At 46.9% G+C, this 19,237-nt stretch overlaps 1 protein-coding gene across 6 annotated transcripts in view; it reads right to left on the bottom strand.

The window, feature by feature from the left end:
- The window catches only part of ARMC8 (armadillo repeat containing 8), a 98,698-nt gene that overhangs the window by 57,645 nt on the left and 21,816 nt on the right, over positions 1-19,237 (bottom strand). For 3 of the 6 annotated variants that reach the window (XM_029068116.2, XM_029068090.2, XM_029068105.2), the window contains exons 3-7: positions 9,111-9,182; positions 7,448-7,590; positions 7,246-7,343; positions 6,430-6,459; positions 558-650 (exon numbers count right to left, since the gene is read on the bottom strand). In XM_029068116.2, the coding sequence (XP_028923949.1) occupies positions 558-650; positions 6,430-6,459; positions 7,246-7,343; positions 7,448-7,590; positions 9,111-9,182 (436 nt within the window). The remainder of the gene's footprint in view (positions 1-557; positions 651-6,429; positions 6,460-7,245; positions 7,344-7,447; positions 7,591-9,110; positions 9,183-19,237) is intronic. The other 3 variants (XM_029068097.2, XM_029068111.2, XM_029068124.2) reach the window with 2 other exon arrangements.

Genomic DNA, 19,237 nt, shown 5'->3' with positions numbered 1-19,237 from the left:
TTCTAAAGGTAATATGGAAGCAGCATGGTTTAGTGGAAAAAGTACGGGCTTGGAAGTCAGAGGTCGCGGGTTCTAATCCCGGCTCTGCAACTTGTCAGCTGTGTGACTTTGGGCACACGTTTAGTATAGTGTTCTGCACACAGTAAGCACTCAATAAATACAATTGAATGAACGAAGCTTCATCCCCTCCACTCAGAATTAGGTTAACAGCCTTCTCCCGTGACTTGGGGAGATTTTTTGAACGATGTATTGAATTCATATTAACCCTGGCTCGATAAGTGGTCGAGAATCTACCTTAGTTTCTAACCTTTGAGGAACTCAATTATTCTCTCTGTGGTGACTTGTGAGTTTTAAAAAAGGATGGTCAACCCATAACCTCCCCATGGTCTTTCCTCCTTCCACAGATCTCCTTTCCCCAAATGTCTCCCTAACACTTCGATCACGTTGTGGTTTCGGGAACTGTAATAAACGTTCCAAATTGGCTACAATAAAGTCATGTCCTAATAATAAGGAAAGGAGATTTCTTATTTCAGAAAATCGGTGTTTCACATCCTTACTTTGCAGCAGTGAGAGAAGATCTGACATATGTATTCTTGGGTATAGCGTGATCTACTGAGCAGAGCCATGAGGTGGGGAATAACCGTAGCATCCTAGAAACAGGTTGAAAAAGAAAAATGTTAAAAATAGGGAATTTAAGCATCATAAGCCAGTGACTGCATATTTCTCAAGGCGCCTTTCAATCATCAGCACTTCAAATCTTTTAACTTAACCAGGTGGGCTCTTTCGAAACTTAGGCCAGAAAGCCAAAAAAACAGTGGTAAGGCAAGCTAAAACACACAGGACGAGAAAGAAGAATGAAAGAGTCACATGAAAATGGCTACTTGTCCTTCTAAGACCAAAGCGAGAACCATTTGGACTCTTGGACTCTTGCATGCGAATGGTCCTGATATAAGTACCTATCCGATCCGATTATGCTCCCACAATAAATCAGAGCAATTTTAATAGGATACCTGAGAGATGCATCATGAAAATAAGCCTGCGTAGCTGAGGTAACGGTACTGACTTCTATCTCACACTGACAGAGAGACAAAGGAACAACCACAGAAGAAAATTATAATCATGATCTGAAATTCTTTTCTGAAAATATAGGTTCGCCTCCAAAGATGGCTTGCAGATTTCTTATCAAAAAGAGCTCAAAATCATCAGGTCTCAGGGATCCGCTGTCCTCCTGAAGCAGGAACTTTACAGGGATCATGGAATGAGTCATTGCAATGGCCGTAATTAAGTGTTTACTCGCTTCCTTGTGCACGGAGCGCTGGGATAATCGAACACAATCCCCATTCCTCACAGGGCTCATAATCTAAGAGGGCAGGAGAGGCAGGCATCGTCCCCATTTTGTAAATGAGGAAGTTGAGGATCAGAGAAGTTAAGCGATTTTCCAAGGGTCACCCAGCAGGCCAGTGGCAGAACTGGAATTCAAATTCAGGTCTCCGGCCTCCTCCCCTGAAGCCTTCCCGTCCCGGTGGGCCCACCAGGACGGGACGGCTGGGACCACTGCTTTCTGGCCTCTCCTGCCTCTCTAGTCCAAACCCTGTTGAAAGCTACTTTCTTTTCCATCTGGTTGGCCATTCCTGCTATTCATAAACTCTCTCCAAATCTGCCATGACTTTCTGATGTCCCTCGCATGAACTTTATGCCCTGTCCCAAGCAGCCATCCATCAATTGAAGCCAAGTCCCGACTGACGGCTTGAGAACCGTGAGGCCTTCTGCACACCAAGATGACAACCTGACCCCATCCTACACAGCGGATCACTCCACCTGCGATTCCACAGGTCGGACTCTTTCTTTCTCCTGCATTTGCCTTCTAAACCGTTCCCTGCTTTCTACTCTACCGTCGCCCCACCTTCTCGTCTAAGACGTTCTGGTGATCTAAAACTCCTTCTCTAGACTGCAAGCTTGTCGGGGGCAGAAAATGGGTCTGTTTATTGTTCTACTGTACTCTCCCAAGCGCACGGTCCAGTGCTTTGCCCACGGTAAGCGCTCAATAAGTACGACTGAATAAATGAATCCAAATCCACTGGATCACACTGGTCCCCATTTTCAAGTCCTTAGTTCTTTGGCATTTTCTTTCCAATCCTCAGAACTTCTATATTAATGCCCATTTTATTTGGATTTTCATTTGAAGAGTCAACTACAACTGTCCTGCTACTTTCCCCTAATTTATTTGAACCACTTCGCGAAATATTCTCCTACCCGCGCTATTTCTAATCAGTTTTTATCTCTCTCCCCATTTAGACTGTGAACTCCTTGAGGATGGGGAATGTGTGTTTTACTTCTATTGTGCTCTCTCAAGTGTTTAGCACAAGACTTCACACTTAGACCTTCATTGCTCTGTTTGATTGATGACAAAGAATTAGAAATAATTTTCTCCAAAAATCCCAAATGCAAAAGATCACAAAGCTAAAGTAACTTCTTTTATATCTACAAAATTATTCTGTAAGTGCTGTATCAAGCCCATCGACATAATGTGAGAAAGATCAGGACCTTGTGGATAGCGCATGGGCCTGCGAGTCCCTGAAGGACCTGGGTTCTAATCCTGGCTCTGCCATTTACCTGTTGTGTGACCTTGAGCAAGTCAATTCACTTCTCTGTGCCTGTCACCTCATCGGTAAAATGGGGGATTAAGACTGCGAGCCCCTTGTGGGACAAGGACTGTGTCCAACTTGATTACCTTGTATCTACCTCAGCACCTTAGTACGATGCCTGGCATATAGTAAATGATGATGATGATGATGACGGTATTTGCTAAGCGCTTACTATGTGCCAAGCACTGTTCTAAGTGCTGGGGGAGATATAAGGTCACCAGGTTGTCCCACGTGGGGCTCACGGTCTTCAATCCCATTTTACAGAGGAGGTAACTGGGGCACAGAGAAGTGAAGTGACTTGCCCCAAGTCACACGGCAGACAAGTGGCAGAGCCGGGATTAGAACCCACGACCTCTGGCTTCCCAGCCCGGGCTCTTTCCACTGAGCCGTGCTGCTTCTCACGCTTAACAGAAGTGCTTAACAAATGCCATAAAAAAGGTGATTACTTTACAGCAAGTTGTGGTATCGTCACCTGTTCTACCGGTGTAATTTCTGTAGCGAGTCTGAACACGACACCGAACTTTAACAGTGCAAACATGCCTTGAATTATGCTCTCGAAGCTACGTAATTTAAGCACAGGAAACAAAGCGGCACATTCGCTCAATGGTTATGGACAGCTCTAATACCGATGCATGGCAGCAGAAGTGGATTTTTAGGGTGTGCTTTCTGGTAAGGAAGAGCCAGAACGTTGCTCGGCGGACACAGCGGATGGATTACATCAGATACGTAAAGCAGAAGATGGGCGTGGGCTAGGGAGCTACACGGAGAAGGAGGGGAGAACGAAAATGTGGGGCGGAGGATGGAGAGTTCTAGATGACTAACCACCACAAAATGGCTTCCAGTGATTTTCGTCCCCCCAACCCACCCCCAGCTCGTTGCTTTTGTACCTGACATTGACCAATTGGCCTGGGAAACGGTGGGCTCTCTCACAGTTCCCCTCTGGGCCAGCCAGGTGGACCCCCGTGTACCAGAACATGGGGGAGGAGGCTCCCGCATCCTGTGAGCCGCTCCCGGCCATTTCGTCTTTTAGGGAGGAGGGGGAGGAAGCCCCGGGGAGCCAGCCCCTAGTGGTTCACCACTGGAAGTCAGCACGATGGATGGGAATGAAAAGGTGAGTGAGGGGAGCACTGATCAGGGGTTCCCAACACTGTGCGTCAAAGCGACCTCCTAGGGATGCCCCCCAGATCGAGGTCACTGCTGCATTTGATTTTGTTGTGCCTGCAGAGGGTGAGTCCCCAACTTTTACCGGAACCCCCCGGCACCCCAAAGATATGAGGAGTGACCGGTGAGTGCGCTTTCTTCTCCGGACCCCGTGACAACCTTTCTGTGTCGGTGACTGCCCCACCTTCCCCCTACCACTTCTCCCCAGACTCTTCGAATGAGGGGTCTACAAGCTCTGCCTCCCCTTCCGCTACAGTCCCACCTATTGTCCTACTCGCCAAGGGTGTCTACTTCTTCCCAACCCTCTGTGACCTTTCTGCTGCCCTCCACACTGTGGACCGTCCCCCTTCCCGGGGAAACATCCTTTAACTTTGGTTTCGCCGACACCGTCCTCTCAGGGTTCTACCTCTCCGAGCGCCCCTCCTCAGTCTCTTTCGCTGGCTCTTCTTCTGCCTCCAAGCTCAGTTCTGGGCCCCTTTCTACTGTCCAGCTCCACCCACTCCCCGAGAGAACTCATCTGCTCCCATGGCTTCAACTACCATCTCTACGGAGGTGATTCCCAAATCTCCCTCTCCAGCCCTGACCTCTGTCCTCCTCTGCAGTCTTGCTTTTCCCGCTGCCTTCAGGGCATCTCTACTCGGATGCCCCATCGATATCCCGAATTAAACCTGTCCAAAACTCAACTCCCTATCTTCCCGCCCACAACCCGTCCTCCCCCGACCTTCCTACCACCACGGACAACACCTCCGTCCTCCCTGTCTCACCAGCCCCTGTCCTTGGTGTTATCCTCAACTCATCTCTCCCATTCAAGTGCTTAGCAGAGTGCTCTGCACACAGTAAGCGCTCAGTAAATACCCCTGAATGAAATTCAACCTGCAAATGCCATCTGTCACAAAATTCCATCAGATCTTCCTTCACGACATCTCTGGATCTGCCCTTTCCCCTTCATCCGAACTGCTAACGCGCTGATCCGAGCACTGCCCTGACTTCTCGCTGAACTCCTCGTCTCCAGTCCACGCTTCACTCTGCTGCCTGGATCACTCTTCTCAGGAACAGTTCTGTCCAAATGTCTCCCGGTTCTGCAAAATCGTCCAATGGCTGCTCAGCCACCTCAAACAGAAGCTTTCTTTTTTTTATTATTATTACTGTATTTGTTACGCACTTCCTATGTGTAAACACTGTTTTAAGCACTAGACTAGCTACAAGTTAACCAGACTGGACACAGTTCCTGTCCCTCATGGGGCTCACAGTCTAAGTAGGAGGGAGAACAGGTGTTTAATCCCCTTTTTAAATAAATCGTGGTATTTGTTAAGCGCTTACTATGTGCAAAGCACTGTTCTAAGCGCTGGGGGATACAAGGTGATCAGGTTGTCCCACGTGGGGCTCACAGTCTTTTAATCTCCATTTGACAGATGAGGTAACTGAGGCACAGAGAAGTTAAGTGATTTGCTCAAGGTCACACAGCTGACTAGCGGCAGAGCTGGGATTAGAACCCGTGAGCTCTGACTCCCAAGCCTGCTCTCTTTCCACTGAGCCATGCTGCTTACGGCCGAGGAAGGCGAGGCACAGAGAATTTAAGTGATTTACCCAGAGTCACACAGCAAACATGGCCTAGTGGATAAAGCCCAGGCCTGGGAGTCAGAAGGACCTGGGTTCTAATCTCAGCTCTGCCAGTTATCTTTGTGACCTTGGACAAGTCACTTTTAGGTCTCCTTGCCTCAGTTATCTCACCGGTAAAATGGGTACTAAGACTGTGAGCCTCATGAGGGACATGGACTGTTTTCAACCTGAGAACCTTGTACCTACCTTAGCACTTAGTGCAGTGCCTGACACATAGTAAATGCTTAAAAAAAATAAATTGGCAGAGCTGGGATTAAAACCCAGGTCCTCTGACTCCCAGGCCTCTGCTCTTTTCACCAAGCCAGTCTCCTTCCTTACCATCAACTAAGACACTCAATCAGCACCTACGTTACCTTAATCTCCTGCTACAGCACAATCAGTACACTTTGCTTCTCCAACCCTTACCTACTCTCTGCACCTCGCTCTCGCTTATCTCGTCCCCGATCGCTTGCTCACGACTTCCCTTGGGCCTGGAACTTCCTCCCCTTTCAAATGAAAGTCTGCCACTCTCTCCCTGTTTCAAAACTCTCCTAAAAATCACATCTCCAAGAGGCTTTCCCTGACACAAACCTCATTTCCCCCTCCCCTCCCCGAATATGCACTTGGCCGTGGACCCTTTAAGCACTTTGGTTCTTACCCCAGTCTAAACAGCACCTACGTACACGTTCCCGGAGTCTACTATTTCCCCTATATCTAATTTATTTAAGTGTGTCTCACTCTGAAGACTCTGAGCTCCCTGTGGGCAGCGATCCTGTCTACCAACTCGATTAGACTGTCCTCTCCCAAGCACTCAGTAGAGTGCTCGGCACCCAGTAAGCGCTCAATAAATACCAGGGATTGACTGATCGACCCCTCTGATTCCCTGGGTTCGGGGTGGGAAGGAACGGCACGACGACCCACGCTGATCCTCCTTTCCTCACGTGCCCTGGGACAAAAAGCATTGGGAAGCCCTTCTCCATAGGAGTCTCTCGTAAGCCCCGCTAAAGCACATGCGGATATTTACTTGTCTCCACCCAGTGAGGAGGTATGCAGGCTGTCAGAGATGCAAGCAGACAGGTTTTCATTAACGATATTCCTGCCCGGTTTTACGGTACAGATCACACTGTGGGCTACCAGGCAAACACGCTCTAGAATACTTGCGCAGTTGAAAGGAACCCTTATCAGTCCCTCTTGGGCCACATCTGACGGGAGAGGATAAGCTTTCCCTACTGGAAGATGTGTAATCTTTGTGAGGGCATCATCCTCAGCTCAAACTCTTTGCTCGTTCCTCGTTTTCTCTCCCTCTCCCCCTCGCCTTCTGTGATCTATGACTAGCGGGGTCTGAAGAGTTTAGGGCTCCAACTTACCCCACCACGCAAGCTGACCTAGCACCCAATTCCTAACCCCGTTTTAAAAGCGGGGCACTCATTTTACTGCCGCTGTGCCAGGAAAGAAAGAGGGGACCCGTGCACATTTCCAGGGCCCCGTATAATAACTGATCCGCCGGCCACGGCAATGTCAGCAGGAGCCCCCGGAAACGGCTGGAACCGAGATGGGGTCTGGACACCCCATAGGTGACCCTCAGGGTCAAATGTAGTCGGCAACCCATGCTGACTTCTTGGCTCCCTTTCTTTGGCGTCCATAAAGGTTCACCTCTGCAATCAGTGGGGCATTTAACTGCTGGGTCAACACTAGTCAGCATCTCCTTGGCACCGAGCACTGTTTCTCTAGCACAGAGAGCCGAGGTCTGGGGTTGTGGAAGGGACTGAAGAGATACCGTTTAAAACTCGAGGGTGGGAACTCCAAATGGGCCAGGACGCGAAGCCTGCCTAGAACTTACTGTGTACAGAAGTTCCTCCGGAGTGACTGGACTGATGAAGACGGTGCGAAGGCACCTGAGGCAAGCTTCGATGAACTTCAGATCCGGTGACAGTAATCCTGTTATATACAGAAACAGCAGGTCAACCGTTGCGCTTCCTGCCTGAATATTTCCAATGCCGGTGGAATAATGAGACGATACCACGAATCAAATCCCCGCATACCTTGCAGCAGGGCGGGGATGATGTGGCAATCCAGCAGAGATTTGACATTGTTTTCTGTCCCCATGGCAAGGCTTCCCAACACCACCGCGCATTCCGTTTTCAGCTCGGTGCTGGAGGTCTCTTGCTGAAGGAGGTACAGCAACCTAGAGTAGGAAGTTCAGAAAAGCAGTGATAAAATCTAAACACTGACTGTGAACTCACTGTGGGCAGGGAATGTTTCTGTTGTTGTAGTGTACTCTCCCAAGCGTGCAGTACTTTGCACACAGTAAGAGCTCAATGAATAGGATTGAACGAATGAATGGATACGGTTAGGGGAAATGGGCAAAACATCGCCCCGAACTGACTCTGCACTGCATTGCCAGGCAGGTAGTTCATACTACTTTGAAGAAATGAGCGGTTTTTCTCAAAGTAAAGTTTTTAAAGCAATGAGAGACAAGCAGGCAAAAAGAGAGGACAGGGACAGAATATTTTGTGTTCAAAACGTGTCCAAGGATTGTGGGTTTTGGTATTGGTATTTTAAGACACATTCACAGGTGAATTTCACCTTTTTTCTGTTTGGCTTTTAGGTTACTTGTTACATGCTTAATATGTGCCAGGCACCGTACTAAGCAGTAGGGTAAATACGAGATAATCAGGTTGAACAAACACAGTCCATATCCTACATGGAGCTCAACGGCTTGAACTCCCATTACACAGAGGAGGGTGACTTGCCCTAGGTCAGACACCAGACAAGGGGCAGAGACGGGATTAGACCACAGGCCCTATATGATTCACAGCTCTGACCTCTTTCCATTAGGCCACAACTGTGTCTTCCTCAAATAGGAAGGACAGCTCTATATGCACATTCCAAGATGGTGATTTTTTTTTCCTTTTCTTGAAATTCAAAAAAAAAATAAAATAAAAATTCCTGGGACCTCACCCTCCCCAACTGCAGCAGCTGCTCTGAGTCTCCAGTTTGGACTGAGGAAACAAATGCTACCCACCAGTTCACCAAAGGTTTTAAAAAACCCAGAGAATCTACTGGGCCTTATTCCTAAAAGAAGTTACCAACTAAAGATGGCATTCGATGACATTCCTCCACTCAGTTCTCTGGGTCTTTAATTTTATCAACAGACTTCAGCATGGCCTAGTGGAAAGAGCACAGGCATGGGAGTCCAAAGACCTGGGTTCTACTCCTGACTTCACCACTTGCTTGCTGTGTGCAAGTCACTTTCTCTGTGCCTCAGTTTCCTCAAGTGTATAATGAGGATCCAATCCCTGCTTTTGGTCCTACTCGGACTGCGAGCCCCATGTGGGATAGGGACTGTGTCTGACCTGAATGACTGGTATCTATCCCAACATTCAGAACAGCGTTGACACATAGTAAGCACTTAAATACCAATCAATCAATCGAATTTATTGAGGCTTTCTACGTGCAGAACACTAGACTAAGCACAGGGGAGAGTCCGAGTTGGTAGATCTGTTCCCTGCCCCCAGCAAGCTCACAGTCGAGTGGGTAGAATACCACAAAAACTACTTTAAAACTCTACATTGAGAAAAACGAGATGCTTTTTATCAGAAGTAACACAGAAACACGAAAAGGAGTCAAACGGGTCTTCTGATCTCAAGTTTTTACATCTTTCAGTGATTCGGTGGAAAAGGGATTCATATAGATCGTACATACCTTGGAACTGCCCCTAAAACAATCAGATTGGCCTTTTGTTTGTTGTTTCCAATTACAGCATTTTTCATGTCTCTGTAAATTAAAAAAAAACCAAAACCAATATGAACGCTATGGAGCTATCACTAATACAAGGCTCAGTTCCATTTTTAACAATTTCGTAGAATTGTCCCTTACTGATCTACTCCAAAAGACTGATTTTTCTTGTTCTCCTTTTAACCACATCGCCCCTTTCCTTCGATTGCTATTTACATTAACTTTTTTACATCCTCTTCACCTAGGTTTTTTCTTTGGCCAGTACAAGTAATCCCACTTAAGCCGATCTGCTTTCACACCCTTCCTCCGATTTCCTCATTCCTAACTCCCCATCTTTCTTCACGCTCTCCCTTAACCTGGACTCCCATTCTCATTCATATCCTCCGGGACTCTCTCCTTTTCTGCAATTTCACCTCTTCCGGAAGTTCTTCCCAACAAGTCTAAGTGAGCTGCTCTACCCACATCTTTCATATTTACCTGAGACCTGACTGTACTCAGAAACAGAAAGATAATGCTCAACGCAACAACACATACTGACCCACTGTGAGATAACTGATTACGTTTTATATTAACAAAGTTCCCTTCTAATAACGGAATATGACAATAAAATAGAATGTAATGAACAGGCTGAATCAAAACCGAAAGAGAAGCAGAAAGAAGAACTTCTTCCAGTCTCTACTAGTACAATCAACTTGACTGAAATGAGACGGGGAAAAGTCAATCCCCAACCAAGTAAATTTTGCTTAAATGCCCGTAGAAAGGAGGTGCTGACAGATTATTTCCATTAAAGAGTTCAACCTAAGAAGACAAACATCCTTGCAGTAACCTGAGCTATCAATGGAAGAATTTCCCAACTGAATTTACGGAACTAGCAAGTCCCAAGATGATTCTAGACTTTGGATGTCAAAACCAAGACCATTAATAATTTTAAGTTAGTTTACAATTATTTGAGGGCTACTACATTAAAGGGAAAAGGGAAAGAATAATGATCTGAGAAATGAGCTATGTTGCCTAAATGTACATTCCAAGCGCTTAGTACAGTGCTCTGCACACAGTAAGTGCTCAATAAATATGATTGAATGAATGACTCTCTGATGGGCTAGAGCAATGCTCAGGCCCTGGACTGGTGGCTTTGGGCTAGGAAGATTGGTTTGGGCTACAAGAATCCTCCCGATGCCCCTGTGGTCCTCCTCTTTCTGCAGCTCAGAGGGCCTTGGGCTGGAGGCTGGAATGCTGCCGGATTAAAGGGAATCTGGATCCTACTGGAAGGGGCCCATATCTCACTTTCCCTCATTCAATCGTATTTATTGAGCGCTTACTGTGTGCAGAGCACTGTACTAAGCGCTTGGAAAGTACAATTTGGCAACAGAGACAATCCCTACCCAACAACGGGCTCACAGTCTAGAAGCGGGGAGACAGACAACAAAACAAAACAAGTAGACAGGCATCAATACCATCAAAACAGATAAATGTGCATCATTAATAAAGAGAGCAATCAATAGGTACAAATATACACAAGTGCTGTGGGGAGGGTAAGGGGGTAGAGCAGAGGGAGGGTGTTGGGGCGATGGGGAGGGGAGGAGGAGCAGAGGAAAAGGGGGGCTCAAGCTCGTAAGAGCCGGGACCGCAAGAGATCTTCAAGTCCAGACTCCTGTCTCCAGGCAAGGCGCGGCATTTGTCGGAGGGTTATTTTGCCTCGGTTTCCCCCAACCGGGGATTCAATACCTGTTCTCCCTCCTACCTAGACTGTGAGCCCCATGTGGTACAGGGACTGTGTCCAAACTGATTAACTTGTATCGACCCCAGCGTTTAGAACGGTGCTTGACCTACAGTAAGCACTGAATGCTACTATGCTTTAAATAGCACGTAAGTACTTACTATATGTCAAGCACAGCTTTAAACGCCACGGTAGGTACACATCCATAAGGTCGGACACAACCCCTGTACTACATGGGACTCACAGTCTAAGCGGGAGGGAGAACCGTTCCCCGGGTGGTCCGAAGGCACCGCCCAAAAGTCTTTGGGAAAGATGTCACATAACCACTGCGCTATTTAAGCGCTTAAGTGCCAAGGTCTGTACTACTCGCTGGGGTATATACAAGATAATCAGGTCCCTCAAGGGGCTCACAGACTAAGCGGGAAGCAGCGTGGTTCAGTGGAAAGAGCCTGGGCTTGGGAGTCAGAGGTCATGGGTACGAATCCCGGCTCTGCCACTTGTCAGCTGTGTGACTGTGGACAAGTCACGTCACGTCTCTGTGCCTCAGTGACATCATCTGTAAAATGGGGATGAAGACTGTGAGCCCCCCGTCGGACAACCTGATTACCCTGTATCTACCCCAGCGCTTAGAACAGTGCTTACCACTTAGTAAGCGATTAACAAATACCGTCATCATCATCATTATTAATCCCGGCTCTGCCACTTGTCAGCTGTGTGACTGTGGGCAGGTCACTTCCCTTCTCTGTGCCAATCTAATGGAGGCAGATGAGAAGCAGTGTGGCACAGTGAGAAGAGCAAGGCCTAGTGAAAGAGCATGGGCCTGGAGTCGGAGGCCTCGGTTTCTAATCCCGACTTTGCCATTTGTCTGCTGTGTAACCTAGGGCAGGTGGCTTAATTTATCTTTGCCCCAGGTACCTCACTTGTAAAATGGGGTTTGACTGTGAGCCCCATGTGGGACAGGTACTGTGTCCAATCTTATTAGTTTGTACCTATCCCACTGCTTAGCAGAATGCCTGGCACATAGTAAGCGCTTAAATACTATAAAAACAAAGCAAAAACCATGCAACCCAGAAGATATATAACCATACTTAGGTGCCTGGATGCTGAGAGAGGAAAGGACACTGGTTCTCCTTAGGGGTTAGGTGACCTCAAACAGGTGGGTTGTGATTGTGGAAGGAGAAAGGGAAAAGGGGGCTAGGGCGTGCTAAATCCAAGTTGGATAATAATGATGGAATATCTCTATATATATATAACAATGGATATATATATATATAACAAAAACTATATATATTTAATGGTATTTATTAAATACTTAATATGTGCCAGGCTCTGTACTAAGCGCTGGGGTAAAGTAATTGGATTGGCCATAGTCCCTGTCCCACATAGGGCTCACAGTCTTAATCTCCATCTTACAGATGAGGGAACTGAGGCAGAGAAATCAAGTGACTTGCCCAAGGTCACACAGCAGACAAGCGGCGGAGCCGGGATTAGAACCCAGGTCCTTCTGACTTTCCGGCCCATGCTCTAACCATTTGGCCATGCTGCTTCTCTAGAAGATTCACTGAATCTTATTTATTGAGCGCTTACTGTGTGCAGAGCACTGTACTAAGCCCTTGGAAAGAACAATACAGCAATAAAGAAAGGTTGGACCTATTCCAGAATACTGGAGTGGCTGATGTGATAAGGGGTGGGGGGAAGTCCAGGGGGAGAGAAATGTGTAAGAATGTGTAAGATTTAAGAGATTACGAGTCTGTAAATTGCTAGGAGCCTCTTGGAAGAAAAGGACAATATAAACACAAAATACTCTTACTTCAGTGAGGAAAAATGGAGTCATCTTGCAAAGCACCTTGGAAAGTAGTGTGAATGTACAAGGAAATAGTAAAGCCTAATTAGGCAAACCCAGCAACCAAAGATTAGCTAATGGAACTTTATTTCCCCCCACCCTCCACCATACAATTTACAGTCAGAGAGCTTTTGGAAAGGCCAGGCCTAAATAGGATAACCCTGCTCAGATCTGCAAAAGAAACACACAGAATTTAAATCCTTATCCTTTGGCCTTTTGTTTCGATGTTTGAAATAAGAAGCTTTTCGGCTTCCAGCTGAAGATTGAATTTTTAGTAGAAAAAAGGCTTTGGGAAAGAACTTCCACAGCCAAGTACAGAAGTTATTTGACATTCGCGTACTTTGGGACAAGCTGGCCCTCAGTAAGTTCTTCAATGAGAATTTTGTGACCATGCACATGGCGTGGAAAAGAACTGGCGCGGAAAAGAACTGGCGCAACATACGGTAGGTCACTATACTAGTCAGCGGACCTAAGACTCTTCGTGAATGTATCCTTCCTATTCATTACCTTTCTTTGCTCCAAAAGCGACTGGTCTCTCTAGGTGTCCTGAATTAAAAGGAAGTTTATGGACGCTTCCTCTGTTACCTTTATCTGTTAATGTTTAGTTCCAAGGAAATAACGATTAAAATTCCCAATATCGTCACCATCAACATTTATTGAGAACCTCTACGCAGAACACTGAAGAGGTTGGGAACATAAAAGCAGACGCGTGATGCCTGCTTTTCAGCTTACAGTCTAAACGGGGGAGGCGGGCAGAGATTGTACTGAGAATAGAGAGGAAGACGATATAAATGGTAACAACACGGCATTCAAGTAGGTAGATTTTGAAGGCAGGAGGAAACGTGAGAGTGCACGGAAGGAGAGGGGGCTGGAGATGTATATTTGGAGGTCATCCTCATAAAGATGGTAGTTGAAGTCATGGGAGCAAATGCATTCTCCAAGGGAGTGGGTGTAGATGGAGAATAGATGGGGACCCCCACAGTTAGGAGAAGGGAAGCAGAGGAGGAGCCGCGGAAGAGATTGAGAACGAGCAGAGAGACGGGAGAAAAACCAAGAGAGGACAGAGGTGGTGAATCCAAGGTTGGATAAAATTTCAAGGAGAAGGGGGTGGTCTACAGCATCAAAGGTGGCTGAGAGGTCTAGGAGGATTAGGACTGAGTAAAGGCCATCAGATTTGGTGAGAAAGTGGTCACTGGTTACCGTAGAAAGGCCTGTTTCTGTGCAGTGAAGGGGCGGGAAGCCAGACTGGAGGGGATTTAGGAGAGAATTGGAGGAGAGGAAGTGGAGATGGAAGGTGTAAACAACTCTCAAGAAGTGTGAAGTAGGAGGGAGATGAGGAGATAACTGGCACTAGCAGTGGGATCAAGGGAGGGTTTTGTTTTTTTTAAGATAGGAGAGAACAGTTTGAAAGCAGGGAAGAAGGGAATGAAGGGTGAATAGTAGTTTACAGTAGTTCAGGTGGAGGGGAAGGAGTGATTCAGGAAAATACTGTGTAGGAAAAACTGGCAGGATTTAGACACAATGTGGGAGATGAATGACAGCCAAGAGCCCCAAACTGACCCCCAAACTGCCAGCTTCTGGGATAGGGAGGATAACGGTGTCAGGGAAAAATAGGAGTAGGTTTAGGCTGGAAGATGTACACTTCAGCTTGACAGAAACTACCAAGGAAATTTTGCTTCCTATTAAAACTTGGCTAGAAGAAGTATTGAGGAAATCAATGTGGTGTTGAATCCAGACCTAAAAGAGAAACAAGAGTTTGTGTCAGTAACGCCAGTTCTTCATTAGCATCTATTTTTATTAATCAGAAATCATCAAAGTATTTGCCCAGGGTTTGCTGAAATTAGGGGAAATTCAACATCGCTACCCAAAACACGGGAAATGACTTTAAAAATGATTCATAGAGAACTCAGCTAAATAATAATAATAATAATTGCAGTATTTGTTAAACGCTTCCTATGTGCCAAGCACTGTTCTAAGCGGTGGGGTAGAGACAAGGTAATCAGGTTGTCCCACACGGGGCTCACAGCCTTAATCCCCATTTTACAAATGAGGGAACTGAAGCACAGAGAAGTTCTGCAACTTGCCCAAGGTCACACAGCAGACAGACAGTGGAGCCGGGATTAGAACCCACGACCTCTAACTCCCAATCCCGGGCTCTTTCCACTAAGCCACGCTGCTTCTACAAATGGTCTCTCCCAGGGGGAATACCACACCAGTAGTAGTAAATTTAAAAAATACTTATCTGAAACTGTTGACAAGAATCTCTTCATGCCTTTTCTTCTGGAATGCTGGTATACGGGTTCCTTTTCTTCTCTCCGCACGGCGGAGCAAAGAGTGGTTCCCAGGCACACAAGTGGTGGTGGGGGGATGAGGGAGTTCTTGCAGATTAAGCCTCCAGGTTATTTTCCAGGGATGAGGGAGTTCTTGCAGATTAAGCCTCGAGGTTATTTTCCGGGGGGTGACGTTGGGAGGGAAGGGTGAGGGATGCTGAGGAGAGAGATGTGCAAGGGGGTGGGGAGGGGGAAGCTTTGGTGGCTGCCCCCTCTATGGACCTTCTAAAGCACTCTCCGAGCTGTCGTGGCCTTAATTTTTCTTTCTCGTGGTATCCCTTAAGCACTTACTATTTGCCAGGCAGCGTACTAAAGGGCTGGGATAGGTACGAGCTAATGGGGTTGAACACAGTCCAGGTCCCACATGGGGCTCACAGTACTTGGCGCATATACAGGGAGGTTCAAATTTTAGCTTGCTCGCTCGTGTGCAATGTTCAGTCCAAGACAAAACTCTTCAGATGATGTACATCTCCAAGTGGTGGCCAGACCCTCCAAAATTCAGGGCCTTCGAGTGCTGGGGGCAGGCTCAGAAGTTCAAAGTGGCACAATCATTTTTTCCGGGAAAATGGCACCGGCTAGTAGTAACAGGAGAGAGTTCACTGGATTCTAACATTTGGCCGTGGGGAACAGATTGCATCCTTCACCTTGAGAGGCCTAAACCACTGGGTGCCCAGTCAACTAAGTTTAACACCCACGATCAACCACTGGGTGTCTAAACTCAGTACAGTGCTTAGCACAGTGCTCTGCACACAGTGAGCATTCAATAAATATGACTGAATGCATAAACCACTGGTAGTACACACCCATTACCAGGTTCAGAGGGTGCAGGGCCCTCCGCACCTCACGCTTCGCCTCGTACAGTGTTTTATTCTGTTTCATCAGAGAGCGACATTCTGCATTTTTCTCCTGCTTTCGCCATGTCTTTTGCATTCTGCCCTTCATCATGAACTCCAAGTAAGAGGCAACGGGAATAGTCAGGAAGCATAACAGATTTAAACGGTAATTTCCCTAGAGCAATTTGTTACTTGTGAAACAAATACTAGCCAACATTTTTGCATACTTTGTATTTCTTTATTCATTCAAGTTGATCGAGTTTGATGCGGCCTTAAAATGGTCATTTTTGTTCAGCACAAATTTTTCTTCGGGTATCTGTTAAGTATTTACTAAGTGTCAAGCACTCCTCTAATCACTAGGGTAGATGCAAATTAATCAGGCCTGTCCCTGTCAAAATGGGGCTCCCCGTCTAAATAGGAGGGAGAACGGGTACTGAATGCTCCATTCTGCAGTTGAGGACACTGAGGCGCAGAGAAATGAAGTCAGTCAATCGTGTTTATTGAGCGCTTACTGTGTGCAGAGCACTGTACTCAGCGCTTGGAAAGTACAATTCGGCAACAGATAGTGACAACCCCTACCCAACAATGGGCTCACAGTCTAGAAGGGGAAGGCAGACAACAAAACAAATAGGTAGGCATCAATACCATCAAAATAGATCAACAGAACCAAAGATAAATGCACAGCATTAATAAAATGAACAGAGCACTAAGTGACTTGCCCAAAGTCACAGGGCAGGCAAGTGGCAGAGCTGGGATTAGGATGCAGGTCCTTTGACTCCCCGGCTTATGCTCTTTCCGCTCGGCCACCCTGCTTCACACTTTACCCGGTGTGATTGAAGACATTGATCCCATCTGTACCACCAGTCTATTATTTTATCGGGCCATTTTTTTTCAAGCTGGTATTTTCAGGAATCGATTCTATTTATTAAGCACTTACTGTATGCAGAACACTGTACTAAGTGCTTGGGAGATTATAACATAGTTAGTAGACGTGTTCCCTGCCCCTAGCTTACTGTCTAGAGGGGGACCTGATTCATTCCTGTGCCCGGCATGAAAGATATGTACTCTAAAATATGGGCCTTAAACTTGGCGGGATTCAACTAACCTCATTCCCATCCAACCCCTCTCGACCCCTAGCCCTGTCCCCACCCTTCCCCAGTTCCTCTCCCTGGCCCACAGCCTCAACCCAGACTGAGCCCCCCTTTTCCCTCTGCTCCCCCTCCTCTTCCCCCTTCGCCCTCTGCTCTTCCCCCTTTCCCTCCCCCAGCACTGTGCTCATTGGTATATATTATTTATTACCCTATTTGTTAATGAGGTGTACATCTTCTTGATTCTATTTATCTTGAAGATGTTGTCTTGTTTTTGTTTTGTTCTGTTTTGCTTTGCCATCTGTCTCCCCCGTTTAGACCGTGAGCCCGTCATTGGGCAGGGATTGTCTCTCTCTTTTGCCGAATTGTCCATTCCAAGCGCTTAGTAAATGCTCTGCATATAGTAAATGCTCAATAAATACTATTGAAGTGCAGTGAATCCTGCGGCAACATGGGGAAGCTTCTCTTCATCCTTGTGCTGCTCCCCCTGCCATTTCTGAAAGCTGGTCCTCCCCAGATGACACTGTCCCCCCTGCAGCTCTCTCCGGGGGTGTGTGTGTGTAGGGGGCTCATCTTCTCCCACTCCCTGGGAAAGGAGGAGGAGTCGGCCTCCTTCTTGCCCCCCCCAAAGCCACTTTCCCGCGATCCCCTCCATCCCTCTCTTGCCTTTCCTCTGAAGTTCTCATCATCTGCCTCTATCCCCCACTCCAATTACCTGTTGCTGTTACCCCCAGGCCCCCAAGTCTTTTATCTGCTTTCACATGGAGAACACTCAGATGGATCATCCCTCTCTAGAAACTGCTCTTTTCCTGACCCTTCAAGAAATGTCCTTTTCTTCTGACCTGCGAACTGGGAAACGGAACTTTAGTCATGCAGTAAAAAATTTCCCAACCACATCAACCCATACCTAGCTTTCCATCAGTAGCTCTCCAGACACTAAACTGTCCATCGCACCTGCCACACATCTGTTACCTACCAAAGGAGGCTAGGATCAATTTCCCAGGTACATCACACCCTAAGATATAGCGGAATTTTCACAACAGCATTTTCTCAGCTTTTGGACGAAACACTTGTGGAATTATGGAACATGCTTTACTCCCACATGGGACAGTCATAATGACTATGGTACTAGAGAAGCAGCATGGCTCAGTGGAAAGAGCACAGGCTTTGGAGTCAGGGCTCATGAGTTCAAATCCCAGCTCTACCACTTGTCGGCTGTGTGACTGTGGGCAAGTCACTTAACTTCTCTGTGCCTCAGTTCCCTCATCTGTAAAATGGGGATTAAGACTGTGAGCCCCACGTGGGACAACCTGATTCCCCTATGTCTACCCCAGCACTTAGAACAGTGCTCGGCACATAGTAAGCGCTTAACAAATACCAACATTATTATTATTATTACTTGTTAAGAACTTACGATGTGCCAAGCACTGATCTAAACCTTGAGGTACATACGACTTTATCAGTTGGACAAAGTCCCTGTTCCATATGGGGCTCACAGTCTTAATCCCCATTTTATAGATGAGGGAACTGAGGCCCAGAGAAGTTAAGTCACTTGTCCACGATCACACAACAGGTAAGTGGTGGAAACAGGATTAGAACCCAGGTCCTTCTGACTCCCAACCCTGTGCTCTATCCACTAAGCCACGCTGCTTCTTAATCTATCTGGATAGAACATGATGCGATGTCAGAATCAATTCTTTTTATTGAGTGCTTACCGTGCGCCAAGCACAGTGCTAACTGCTTGGGGAAAGTATGGTCCTACAGAGTCATTCATTCAATTGCCTTTATTGAGCGCTTACTGTGTGCTCAATATTGGTATTTGTTAAGCGCTTACTATGTAGCGTGCTGGGGTAGAGACAAGGTAATGATGTTGTCCAATGTGGGGCTCACAGTCTTAATCCCCATTTTACAGATGAGGTAACTGAGTCACAGAGAAGTTAAGTGACTTGCCCAAAGTAACAGCTGACAAGTGACAGAGATGGGATTAGAACCCACGACCTCTGATTCCCAAGCCCGGGCTCGTCCCACCAAACCATGCTGCTTCCACAACAGAGAGAGACTCAACAGGCTCACAGTCCAGTGTAGTCGGTAGACACGTCCCCTGCCCACAAGGATCTTACAGTCTAGAGGAGGAGCTTAAAGGGCAAGGACTGCGTAATCATCAGTGGTATTTACCGAGTGCCTTCTGTGTGCAGAACACTGTACCAAGCCCTTGAGAAAGTACAATCCTTCAGAGTCGGTAGACACGTCCCGTGCCAACGAGGAGCTTACAATGTAGAAGAA

Source organism: Ornithorhynchus anatinus, chromosome 1, assembly GCF_004115215.2.
Source record: "Ornithorhynchus anatinus isolate Pmale09 chromosome 1, mOrnAna1.pri.v4, whole genome shotgun sequence".
NCBI classification, from domain to species: domain Eukaryota; kingdom Metazoa; phylum Chordata; class Mammalia; order Monotremata; family Ornithorhynchidae; genus Ornithorhynchus; species Ornithorhynchus anatinus.
This window is presented reverse-complemented; position numbering and strand designations above follow the sequence as displayed.